Below are 12,707 nucleotides of genomic sequence, written 5' to 3'. Positions count from 1 at the left end.
TTAAACTTGTAGAGTTTCGAAGGGGTTGGCTTTGCAAAAATAGGTGGTTTCATCTTTATTTACCACAACAAAAAAAGAAAAAGAGGTTAAAATGTCCTTAATAATTCCTTTAATGCTGCTGCCAGAAAACAGGCAGGAAGATGTGTTGCAACATATTCACTCTTTGGGGATAACAGCAGGAAAAAGCAGTGACTGCCTTTTTTTTTTTTTTTCCCAGAAACTAAAGTTTTGGAAGGGATTTGGCCCATTTCTGAGCAGAAAACTGCCATTTTTACACAGCAGGATGTGTAAAAGCAGGATTTTTAAAAGCAGGATTTCCAGAACTTAGGGCTTGGCATCCTTCTGAAGGCTGACCAAAATATGAACGTTTGGGCCCTAAATTCTGAATATTACAGCCCAGCATTCTGCAATAGGACTGCTTTGGTCCCAGGGTGGGTACTGAAGTGTGGTCTGTGCAGCCTTCGGAGAGAGGTAAAATGCTTTTAAAGAAAACAAAGAGGTTCTCCCTGCCTTATCCAGTTACCACCAAGGAATGAAGGCACAGCTCTTCATTTCCACTGGAGCATATTGTCACTCGTGTTTGTTGTCTTAAGAATGAGTTTCTTATCTGCAAAGCGATCTTTTTCACCAGCCATTCCCAGTTTAATCTGACTCCTGATGCCCTTTAGAGCAGACTGGCTGTTCCCAGTTGAGGAGCCACTATTTATGTGTGTCTGTCAGGAGCACAATTTATGACAGACCTGCGAGTTCTGTGGACTTGAGATGTTTTCACAGTTGTTAGACCTGACCAGTTATTTCAGTCAGACCAACTGCTTAAATCGGGTTTGGATTTACCCCCAGCCCAAGGTGGAGGTTGATGCTCATAAACCCAGCAACCCCCAGCAGAGAAAAATGCCCTGTTCCCGCCTTGACATCATTCCTAGGAAGGTTAGTTGGAAAAATACACTACATTTTTTAAAGGAGTCTGGAATTCCGTAGAATCATAGGATTGTTACGTTGGAAAAGCCCTCTAAGGTCATCAGGTCCAACCATCCCCCAGCCAAGGCCACCACTAACCCATGTCCCCAAGTGCCACATCCACACGGCTTTTAAATCCCTCCAGGGATGGGAACTCCACCACTTCCCTCTTCCAGGACTGGACAACCCTTTCCACGAAAAAATTTTCCCTAATATCCAATTTTGGCCCAACTTGAGGCCGTTTCCTCTCATCCTGTCCCTTGTTCCCTGGGAGCAGAGCCCAACTCCCACCTGGCTCCACCCTCCTGTCAGGGAGATCTTTTTGTCTGTGAAATAAAAAGACAAGTAAAACACTAATTTTTGTAAGTTTGGGCTCATGGTAGTTACTGTTATTTTTATAGTAATTGTGGGCTCTGGTAGTTATTGATGGGTGCAAATTTTTGGTCAAATAATAGTTTAACCAAGCTAAAGTTATACATATTATTTTTAATTAACTTGTGCCCAGGCATGTGTTTCACTTTGAATTCAAGTGTCACATTTGGGAAGTCTGTTTCTCATCATGCTTAAGGTTAAAATATTAGGTCACCAGAAGAAAGAACTATTTGAGGCACATAAGACAAATTAAATGTTAGAAGGAAGGAGAGGGGAGGGAGAAACAGAAATAAAGCTGTGACTTCAGAAAATAAGGTAAAGCAGGAAAGAGTTGGTGAGGGATGAAATGGGCTGCAGAAGGTCTGAAACTCATTTTGTAGTGTTCAAAATTACAAGTTTTTGTGTCGGTTTGGAACAGTTCAAAGCTGTACTTGCAGTGTCCTGAGGCCCAGGAAGAAGCAGGATCTTGCTTTCTGGAAGAACTCCCTCCAAAGCAAAGAACAGTCTGCAATAGTTTTAACCAGATCTCTGGAGAATGGGAAGTTTGGATGTTCTTCCATTGGAGAGAAAGAAAAAAAATGCATAGAATAGACACATAGCTTGAAAATAAATATAATTAATATAACAAATAATAAAGATAATATTAATAAAGTTTTACTATATCTACATATTCAAAGATGTAAAATTGTCCAAATTATATGGTGCAAAGGTGTTTGCATCTTGCTAAGAGCAACTTTAGAACATTAATCCTTTTATGTTTCCTTATACTACATTCACCCTGCTGATGTCAGGTGCCTTTTTTCCCTGGAATTAATACTATTTCAATCAAAAATGAGCATCACAGAAACTAAGAGAATACTTGGGAATACCCACATTTCAATAAATGTGTCATTTAGGTTCAGATTAAATTGTAGAAGCATATAATCTCATACAGTGTAAAATATTTTTTAAAAGGTTTCAGCAAGTCAGTGAATTTGTCATCTTTTTTAACAGTATTTCCTCTCTCTCCCCTGCCTGTCTTGTTTAGTGTCCAAGGTGCAGGACATGGATGTAGATGGGATATGCTCCAGTCCCAGCCATCCTCTCCCAAGGCCCATCAGCCCAACGTCCCTGTGGGGCCAAGGGCTCTGGTATCACTGAGGGCAGAGCTGATTTATGGGGTGAAGCTGATGGTCATTCCATCAAAACCTCCTTATCTGGAGCCTAATGCCTGATGAGAGGTGGATAAAGACCGTGTGTGTGAGATCCCTGCAGCCCCAGGGGGGAATCCAGGAGGAGGGAGTGTGTTTTCCTGGGCAGCACAAAGGTTTGATAGAGGAGGTAGAATTTAGTGCCTGGAATCTTACCCTGCTTGACTGCTCTTCAAAAACATCTCAGAGTTTTTTTCCCTCTGCATCCAAAAACTTGGAGGAGCCGACCTTCCAAAGGTAGCCTTAAAACAGCTTTGTCAATCCAAATATAAGTGTGGGGAGTTTTCTGCCATTTCCAGAACTCTTAGGGGATGATTTGCAGTTCATCTTGAATAATGATGTAAGAAATGTGCCAGGAAAGATCCAAGTGCTTGTCCAGGGTTGTTCCCTAACCAGCTGCAGCTGCTGAGCCGGCACAGCACCCTCTCCTGCAGGGAATGCCCCTCGGCTTTGCAGGAGTTTTCTTAGCAAAGAGATAATTCAAGTGTTTAGGAGGAGAAAACTAGTGAATCTCAGAGCTCATTTATTTAATTTTGATCAGTATTTAGATCCAATATTTAGAACTCAACTCTCCTTTAAGCAACACCCTCCATAATCCTGGGTTTAAGTTGGAAATTTGGAGGTGCATGACTTGGTGTTAGGCAGGACCCTTTGGAGCAACTCTGGAAAAAATACAGGAGTATCCCTCTGATCCCCGTGGATCCCTGGATGAGCCAGGATGTCAGCACCTGAGCTCTGCTCACGCTTCTGTCCTGCACTTCTGGTTTTCCCTGGAGGGAAGAGTATAAAGCACTTGGTTGTGTAAAATTGAGCTTTTCATTCTTGTCATTATTATTTTCTAGGCAGATCTTTTCTCCCAAAATGAGTTGTTCTGATAGAGACACTAGAACTTCCTTAGGATGCCAAAGAAAAACAGGCAGTAATTGCTTGGGATTGTCCTTGCCAAGGGATTCATTGCAGGAGAGATGGATTTTATGGAGCTCCTAGGGCTGTGGATGCTGCCAGGCTGCCAGGACGGGGTTATCCAGCCCTGAGAAATGCTCAGACTGATATGTTTGAGGAACTGTAGGATTTGGAGGGGATCAGGAAATTTCGTCTGTCCCAGTTTTAGTGTAGAATGGCCCAAATGGCCTCAGGTCTGGGTTGGGCCACCTGGTGCCAACTCATGTTCTAATCTGTTCAAAACAGCATCCCAAACCCACAGTAATTTTGGATGCTTTATCCATCATGTAAAGCATACATCAGTCTGGAATGTGAGGTAACAACTAATTAAAATAGTTACTGAGGCAGATCATATTTGCATATTGATATTTTTTAATCACAGAGTCCTAAAGTGGTTTGGGTTGGGAGGGGCCTTAAAGCTCATCTCATTCCAACCCCTTGCCATGGGCAGGGCACCTTGCACTAGACCAGGTAATTATTATTGTTGTTGTTATTATTATTATTATTATCCAGTGGTGCTCATAATGATATCAAAGGACACCATTAGGAATTTTTTACTTTATGCCCCTGCTTTCCTAGTGAACCCTTTCACCCCTGTGACTTTAAAGGGATGTCAAACAGTAATAGTTTGTATTACCCAGAACTTTCCCTTAAGTTACACAGTGACGTGGAAGTCTGGGCAGTTCTTTTTGCAAAGCCCTCACATTGCTGGGATATTATTATGAACCAGAGCCAATATATTCCCATTTTCAAAGCAAGGCACAAGCTTTTTGCTCTTTGGAAAATATGAGAGAATATTATTCATCTGTTTGCTTTAAGGGATATCTGCCAAGCGAAAACCCTTTCATTTGATTCTGTGTGAAGCTGGAACACAAGTATGGAACAAAATCTAATTTATTTAACAATGTAAGAATAATTTATGCAGCATGAATGGGGATGCATTGGTTATATGTAATCATAAAAATAATTTATTGACACACCTTTTAATTAATGGCAGAGTTTTCTAGAGTGTGTTTCTTCTCTCTGTGCTGTCACCTCTCAGCATCCGTTAGGAACAAAAATGCCCTGAAGTTACACCCTCCATAACCCACGTTTAGGTTGTAAATTTGGAGTAATTTTGGTGTTAGGCAGGACTCTTTGGATGCAGCTCTGGAGAGGGCACAGGAGTGTCCTTCTGATCCCTGTGATGTGCCGGGGTGTCGGGACCTGCTCACACTTCTGTCCTGCACTCCTGATTTTCCCTGGAAGAGAAGAATATAAAGCCTGTGGTTGTCTGAACTTGGCAACATTGGCTGCCTTTTCCCATCAGTCCATTTTCCCATCAGGACTCTGATGTTGGATATAAATTATTTAGATTAACAACTCTGACTAGTTCAGTGCTATGGTACTTTGGGGTTTTTTAAGCAAGACAAAATACCTTTCGCTTTGCAAGTGAAAAGAATGTCTGGAGAGTCTTCACACAGAACCAAAGCTTTTCCATCTCCACTTGGTAGATTGTGGAGATGATACAGCATTATTTGCTTTTGCTCTTCAGATTGGATCATGTCCACAAACCAGCCTGGCTCTGCACACACACCTTAATCCCTGCTGGCTTTAAGGCATCTTCCAGTGCCACTGGGCCATAGGATGTCCTTTCTGTGGCTGATTTTGTTAACCCCTCACATTCCTCTGTTTACATTGCTGTCACTTAGAGATTTACTTAGCAAAATAATGGTGATCCCACCTAACCAACCTGCTGACAGACCTAAGTGGGAGCTTGAGTTCTGGCAGGATGGTGTTGGAACAGGGATCAGAAGGGAGGGCAATGCTCTTGATATTCAAAGCATTTGGGACTTTGTCTTGCCTTGTCCTATTCATTCATTTGTCCATTTTTGCTCAAGATATCAAAATTAGGCCTGTATTCATGATTCTTTCTTGTTGGGTACTCACTCAAATCCTTCTTAAAGCAAAAAGGGGAGAAAAGACAGAAAGAGAGAAAGAGGGAGGGAGGGAAGGAATGGAGGAAGGGAGAAAAAGAAAAGAGAGAGAATCCATGGGGTGTGGTAGAAATGACCACACAATTACACCATCTTTGGAATATGTATTTTTAATATGTTGGATTGCAAAAATAATTACAACATGATCTCACAAGGTTCAGTTTTTCTGTTAATATGTTAAAGCCTGGTTACAAACCTTTTGCTAAATTAAGTTCTAGTTCCTGCCATGGGCAGGGATGCCACTTTCTATTCCAGGTTGCCCCAAGCCCTGTCCAACCTGGCCTTGGACACTTCCTGGGATGGGATGGGGCAGCCACTGCTTCTCTGGGCAGCAGATCTGTCCTGACATGGCCCTGTCACTGCCTCCTCTGAGATCCCAGTGCAAACTCAGAGGTTTTGGGTGTGGACTCAGTCTTCTGTAAATTTTGTGCAATCAGATACTCAAAGACACCTGAGAACGGTGTAAATTTAATCCTCTGTTCTGTTATTCCATGAAGCCAGAAGTGTTGTCACAGGGGGAACTGCAGTGGGATCCGAGAGCAATGGACAAGCTCCAAGGGAAACATCAAGGCTAGAAATATTTAAAGCATCAAACAAAACAGAGTGGAAATCAAATCTTATAAGAAATAATCTTAAAGCCCTACAGTGCTGTGTCAGCTGTTGGTCATTAAGATCCAGCACTTTCCTCTGTCTTCTGTAGCCTTCACTGAACGGTCTCCGGGGCTTTGAGGGGTGCAGGCAGCGGGAGAAGTGTAAGTCAGTTGAGGGGCAACACCCAGACCCCAGAAGCTGCACTGTGATTAGGCTGGAATTGTTCCTACAAGCTGGCATCCCTGGTTTTGACCTGCTGACTGCTGTCCTCTCTACTTGAGCCAGAATTTACTCAAGAGATTAAGTCCATCCACAGTCAGAAACCCCTCTGGGCTTGGATTGACTTCCATTTCATTAGGACTTAATCATTAGGACTTAAGCTTGTCTGTAGATGTTAACACAATAATTGCTGAATAAAACCTAATTTACATCCTGTTGGAGCCAAAGGGACCCTTCCTTTTGCTGTGGGAAGAATAGGATCAGGACCCTGAAGCAGGTACACACTGGAGCAGGGATGCTGATTTGCTTACACAAAGCAGGTGAGGGATGCAAAAGATGGACATTGAAAGGAATCTGCAGCTCAGCCTTGATCCCAAGAAATTGATATCTGTGTTTAAAGCCAAAGCAGCTGCCTCTTGGCAGCAGGAGGTGGGGAAAGTGTTTAAGCTGTAGGAGCCCCTGCATGCTTCTCTTTGCTGTGTTTGGATGGGACATCTGGTGAGCAGAATCTGTCCAGTGGGAAAGGGTCTTGGAGAGCTGGTGACTGCTCCCCAAAACCAGTGTGTTGTGGGCAGTGGTGGTTCAGGGAGTGCCTGCTGGCAGCTGCACTGGCAGCAGCACTGACTCCAGGGAACAGCTCTGGGTGCCGATCGAGGACCAAAGGGATGCACAGGGAGTCCTGAGATACTAAATCTAAATGTTTCCATCCTGAGCCATCTCATGGAAAACAGTGCAGGCATCAGGGAAACATCAGGAAGAGATGCAGAGGCAACAGGGGATTTCGTGAGACCTTCAGCAGCTGACAAAGGGTGACACAGCAAGGGAGCCAGGGAGTGGCCTTTGTTCATTGATGACATTGTGCCAATAACTTCCCCACAGCGATGTGTTACTGGCCTGGATCAGGAGTCCTGATGTGGGAGCTGCTGTTCTGATGCAGGTCCCAGCCCAGTACATCCCTTCTTTTATCACCATGACCCAAGGCTCTGGGAGCAGAGACCAGGGGACCACATTGTCTGGGGTCTCAGGGATCCTCCTGTCATACTTTGATGCTCCAGTTCCTTTCCTTTGATTTATCCTTCTGCCCCATTAAGGAACTGATTTCCGAAACAATTCTAAGTAGTGCCTGCTCTGTAGGAGTTCCTAATCTCCTGTTTTCCCTCTGTGAATTCCCCTGGCATGCAGCCCCAGGGCAGAGGTGCTGGAATCCAGGCCCTTCATTTTAAATCTTCACCTTCTGAGGTAATCTGCAAAATCCTGCTCCTCGGGGCATTCCCATCCAGGTAAACTGGTGTCCCAGATCACTCCTAATCCTTGCTGTGTGCAGCTATTGCAGTTAAATCTCCTTCCGTTCAAAAGTGAGCCTTTGTGTAGCCCCTGAGTTAAATTCCATAATAAATTTAGCCTGGAGAAAATAATAAATGAATAATAAATTAATAATTAATTATATCCTATTGGGGGATTTGGTGGATGTGGTTTGTGTCCCTGGTTACATCTCAGAGTATCTTTGTTGGCTGAATACAACACATTGACTGAGGCATCTCAACCCACCATTGGGCTGTTAATGACGAGTTTAATTGGCAGTTAAAGGTTGTGCTTTTGCAATCTGTTTCCAGTGTGCTTGGGAACATCTTGGGAACATCATCCAATGAAGCCTGGCCCCCTTCCCATTGATTTCTCAATTGTAAGATGCCTATGGAAGGAGGTTTCCATCTCTCCCATCCCTCTTTCCCACCCCCCTGTCTTCACACTCATAAATTACTGTGGTTAATTCCTGGTGTTTGGCTTCTCCCTATGAACTGGAAAGCGACGCTGCGGGAATCCCGCAGGCTGCTCTGGAGCTGGTAGCTCGGGAGTGCTGGGAGATGTCTGGGGTGTCCTGGAAGGCAAGCCTAGCCCTTCTTCCCACTAATCCCATTAGCTGGTCCTGGCTGCTGTGACAGGGACCAGCCGCTGGCTCTGTGAGCCACGCACACAATGAATGGGCCACTTCAAAGAGGATAAATGGAATTTGCATTTCCAAGCTCTCACAGCCAAAATCTTCAGGAGGGGATGAAAGTGCCTTTTGTTAAACTTAATGGCAGAGTAGATTAAAAAAGCTCTGATTTTTCCCTGTTAAGGCATAGGGTGATTCCACTGTTCGGCTTTTGGCATCTGGGGGAGGATGAATTCTGCAAAAAAAAAAGCACACAAAGAAAGTAACCTGTTGCCTCCCCAGCTGTCATCATACTTAGGGATATTCCAGTATCTTTTATCCAATTTTGAGAGCCATATAGGAGCTGTCTGGGGTGGGTGTGAATAACAAAGAAATTATCTGCAAATTTTCATTAGGCGTCTCCTTTTGCCGGGACCTCAGCAGAGCCCGGGTGTCTGCCCAGAAAATGGATCCCAAATATCTCAATGCAGAATGCCTCCACCTGGATTCTCAAAGCAAGGAAGTAAAAGGGCTGATTCATGCACCTCAAAACACCCCTAAAACCCTCCATTGAGTGCCAGCACAGAGCTGTGGATTATCTGTTCAAAATAACCAGGTCTTCAGAGGTTTAGTAATTTCCTTTCTTTGCTTTGTTTGAAGAATATTGGCAAATAATTTCACATCTGGATTTATGTATTAAAGGTCTCCTATATTGCCTAAAACAAAGCACCTAATGAAAGAAATGTGTCCATTTAACTCCTGTCTTAGCCTTGGTTCTGTTTCATCACTAAATGTTACCACACACGGAAGGTTGAGGGAACATTTCCTATTTCAAGGTCATCAGTGCTGGGAGAGTTTGCATTTTCTATACACACTTTAAATTCTGTCTCTGCCTGCCGTATTTATCAATATGAAGTGCAAGTTTGGTTCAAAAATAGAAAACAATGTGTTAGCTGCTTTAAATAAACATAAAGATTTTTTTTCAGTCAGTTTATGGTTCTTTTCTAATCAAGGCTGGGTGTATTCTTGAGTAGAACAAGAATTATGCAAAAAACATTAATTTCATACAACATGAACGGATATTTTGGCTGAGCTGAAATGCCACTAATACTTTTTACCAGGCCAATGAAGATTTTTTAGAATAATAAATATTCAAGATCTTGTTGAATATAAGGAAATAATCCTTATTATTTTCAGCATTTCACAAAGAGTTTTCAATATCTCTCAAAGAGTTTTCAAATCTCGCAAATGAACCTAAAGTTAATAGAAGGAAATAACCCTCATCTTCACTTTGGGCTGGTTGGTGAGACACTAAAAACTACCTGCAGCAGTGTGGGAATGTTTGAATGTTAAACTCTCCAGGGCACAAAGCCCGTGCCAAGCAGTACCTAAAGACCAAATAATCCCTTATCCAAGATCTCCCTGGAAGGGACGGCGGGTCCAGAACGAATCGAATCGTGAGCACAAATCCCAGGAGCCCCTCGCCTCGGCCCCTCCCAATACAAGAGGCAGCTCCCTGGGGGGACATTTTGTTGCAGAGTTGCCTGTAAAATGTTTCAGCCCTTTGTGTTCCTGATTGATTTCAGGGATGAGTATGAAGAGGACGGGTTCTGCCAGCCCTACCGGGGCATCGCCTGTGCGCGGTTCATCGGCAACCGCACCATCTACATGGAGTCCTTGCACATGCAGGGGGAGATAGAGAACCAGATTACAGGTGGGTAAACAGCACATTGGCTTCTTCCCCACAGAGCTGTCTCTTCCCAAAAAGCTGCTAGAGTTTTATAAACAGCAATACCGTTTTTATTTGCACTTTATTCCCTCTTGCCATGAGCTTCACCCTGGACTCTGCCTTGCGTGGTGTCCGTGGAGGGGTCACCTGGAGAGTGACAGTCTGAACAACTTTCATGCCTCTACTCCTCCAGATTCCCCAAAAAACCTAAAAACTGATTTTTCAAGGAGAAGGGTCTGTGTATTTACAGCTTCTGGGAGGCTCATAGCCAGGCTACCTTGTGCTGCTGTTACCCAAACAGATTTTGAAAGCAAAGGGAGATCAGAATTAGTTGATTTTATGTGGTTGAGATCATTTAGGTGCTGGAAAAGGCTGCATAAAAAATCCAGCAGGGAGTGTTCTTCCTTTGGATTTAGTAAAGAACCAGTTTTCATTGTTTTTGTGGGATATGCTGATGGGAAATTCAAAGAGAGGCCTCATAGATATCATGATACATCTATTCTTTTTAATATAATTTACTCCTGGCCAGGTCCCAGCCGTGGTAATCACCTTCTCTATATTCAGATTTTTCTCTTGCTGTCAGATTATCCCAAATTTTTCTTCTCCTCGGAATGTTCTTCCTTTGTCCCCAAACACTGTCAGCATCACAAAAAAGGCTTCTGCATTGCCCCCAAGAAAGGCCAATGGTTTTTGTACAGCCAACAGTTCATAATCTCACAGCATTTAGTTTGAAGAGTCATTTGGGATTGTATGAAAGTTGTCATCTTCCACAAAGGAACTGGTACTGTCATCCTGCAGCCTGCAGGAATTTGGGTTTTACCTGTTGGCCAAGAGGCATCCAAGTATTACAAGAATTTGCAAACTATTAGAAGTTATTCGGAGGGGGAAAAAAAGAATAATTGGCTTTGTGGTTTTGGTAATGTGCTTAGCATTAACCCTGGTTGAAAACCAGGTGTATTTTCCTTGTCAGTGAAATTAGCATCATTAATAACTTCTGGTGTAATTCGTGATGTGTGTTTCTGGAATCATCACCTGAACCTCTGAGAATAAAAGCTGCAATGGGAAGTGAGGCAAGAGCACAGGAATAGCATTCCCAGCAGTTTAAGTGCAGTCCCTGTGTGTGTTTTTCAGCTGCCTTCACCATGATTGGCACTTCCAGCCATTTGTCAGACAAGTGCTCCCAGTTTGCCATTCCCTCGCTGTGCCACTACGCCTTCCCCTACTGCGACGAGACCTCCTCGGCCCCAAAGCCTCGGGATCTGTGCCGGGATGAGTGTGAGATCCTGGAAAACGTCCTGTGCCAGACAGAGTATATTTTTGCAAGATCCAACCCCATGATTCTGATGAGGTTAAAGCTGCCCAACTGCGAAGATCTTCCCCAGCCAGACAGCCCCGAAGCTGTCAATTGTATCCGGATTGGCATTCCAATGGCAGATCCCATCAATAAAAGTAAGTGAAAAATGTCTAGTTTTCCATGGAAATATAACCTAAAGAACTAGCAGTATAAAAATAAATATATAATATTATTATGTATTTTATAACATAATCATATTTTATATTATATAATTATTATATATAATTATATATTTTATAATGTAATCTATAGCATATAACATATAATATATAAATAGAAATATATAATATAAGTAAAATACTGCTGGGTAAAGATTGGCTGTGAGGGTTTGTGCATCCAGGCTGGAGCTGATGCATCCAAGTTGGAGCTGGTGCTGGGCTTTGCCAGCTCCCAGGTGCTGTCCTCTCTTAATTCCCAACTCCAGCACTTCTCTGCCAGCTAGTCCAGGGTGCAGGAATTTGGAAAGACTTCTTCAGGTAATTTCTAATTAATATGAAATTTTTCTAATTAATATAAAGTAGGAAACCCTGAAGTGTAAGCATTTGCATGCTGAGAAACGTGGGTGGCTTCATCCTCCCTGCCCTCCCACTGCAGCCCTTGCTTGTCGAGAGGATTGGTTGTAGGGGCTGGATCCATGGCTGTCCCTGCCTAAGCCAGCCTAATTTTAGGCACTGGCTGAGCTCACTCTTTGATCAGGCTGGGCTGCAGCCTGTTCACAACCCTTACACATCTGAATAGTCAAATATAAAACATGGATCCCACAAATTCTCCACCTTCCTATGAAAATAATGGCTGCAATTCAGGTTCCCACTGTAGTTTTTATTTCTTTTGTGTATCTTATATTAAAAACGCTCGGCATAAGCTGTTTTCATTACAGAAGCATAAGCTTTAAATCCTCCCAGGAATGTGAATGCAAAGCAGGCCCTGCATTAGAGCCGCAGCAAATTGGGAGCCCGTGTTCCCAAACTGGCTTTTCCCGGCCCTGGGCCAGCAGCAGTTTGCTGAGGGATGCTGGCAGCTCATCCCCCCGTGTGCTGCATCCATCTGCCTTTCTAACACTGTTGGGTTTCTGTGACCAGGTTTTGGTAGCATGGGGGCTACCAAAGCAGCTTCTCTCTTCTCTGAGAAGCTGCTGGAAGATTCCTCCATGTCCTGCAGAGCCAATGCCAGCGGCTCCAGGACGGACCCACCGCTGGCCAAGGCTGAGCCCAGCAGGAATGACAGCAATGCCTCTGGGATAACATAGTTAAGAAGGAAAAAAGTTGTGAGGCAGATGAAGATTGCAGCCAGAGAAGAGCAGAGTGAGAACATGTGACCAACAGTGCAGACACCCAGGGGCCAGTGAGAGGCCCCTGCTGGAGCAGGGTCCTAGCAGGGACCTGTGACCCACAGGGAGAGGAGCCCATGCTGGAGCAGGTTTTCCTGGTAGGACCTGTGGCCCTGTGGGGGACCCACACTGGAGTAG

The 12,707-nt window shown here is 43.8% G+C and overlaps 1 protein-coding gene across 3 annotated transcripts in view; it reads left to right on the top strand.

The window, feature by feature from the left end:
- The window catches only part of ROR1 (receptor tyrosine kinase like orphan receptor 1), a 147,988-nt gene that overhangs the window by 123,850 nt on the left and 11,431 nt on the right, over positions 1-12,707 (top strand). For all 3 annotated transcript variants that reach the window (XM_029959702.1, XM_029959701.1, XM_029959700.1), the window contains exons 5-6: positions 9,746-9,873; positions 11,020-11,337. In XM_029959702.1, the coding sequence (XP_029815562.1) occupies positions 9,746-9,873; positions 11,020-11,337 (446 nt within the window). The remainder of the gene's footprint in view (positions 1-9,745; positions 9,874-11,019; positions 11,338-12,707) is intronic.

The sequence above is a fragment of the Manacus vitellinus genome, unplaced genomic scaffold (assembly GCF_001715985.3).
Source record: "Manacus vitellinus isolate BGI_N305 unplaced genomic scaffold, ASM171598v3 scaffold_21_pilon, whole genome shotgun sequence".
NCBI lineage: Eukaryota > Metazoa > Chordata > Aves > Passeriformes > Pipridae > Manacus > Manacus vitellinus.
The sequence above is the reverse complement of the archived record's forward strand: the minus strand, read 5'-3'. Positions and strand labels throughout refer to the sequence as shown.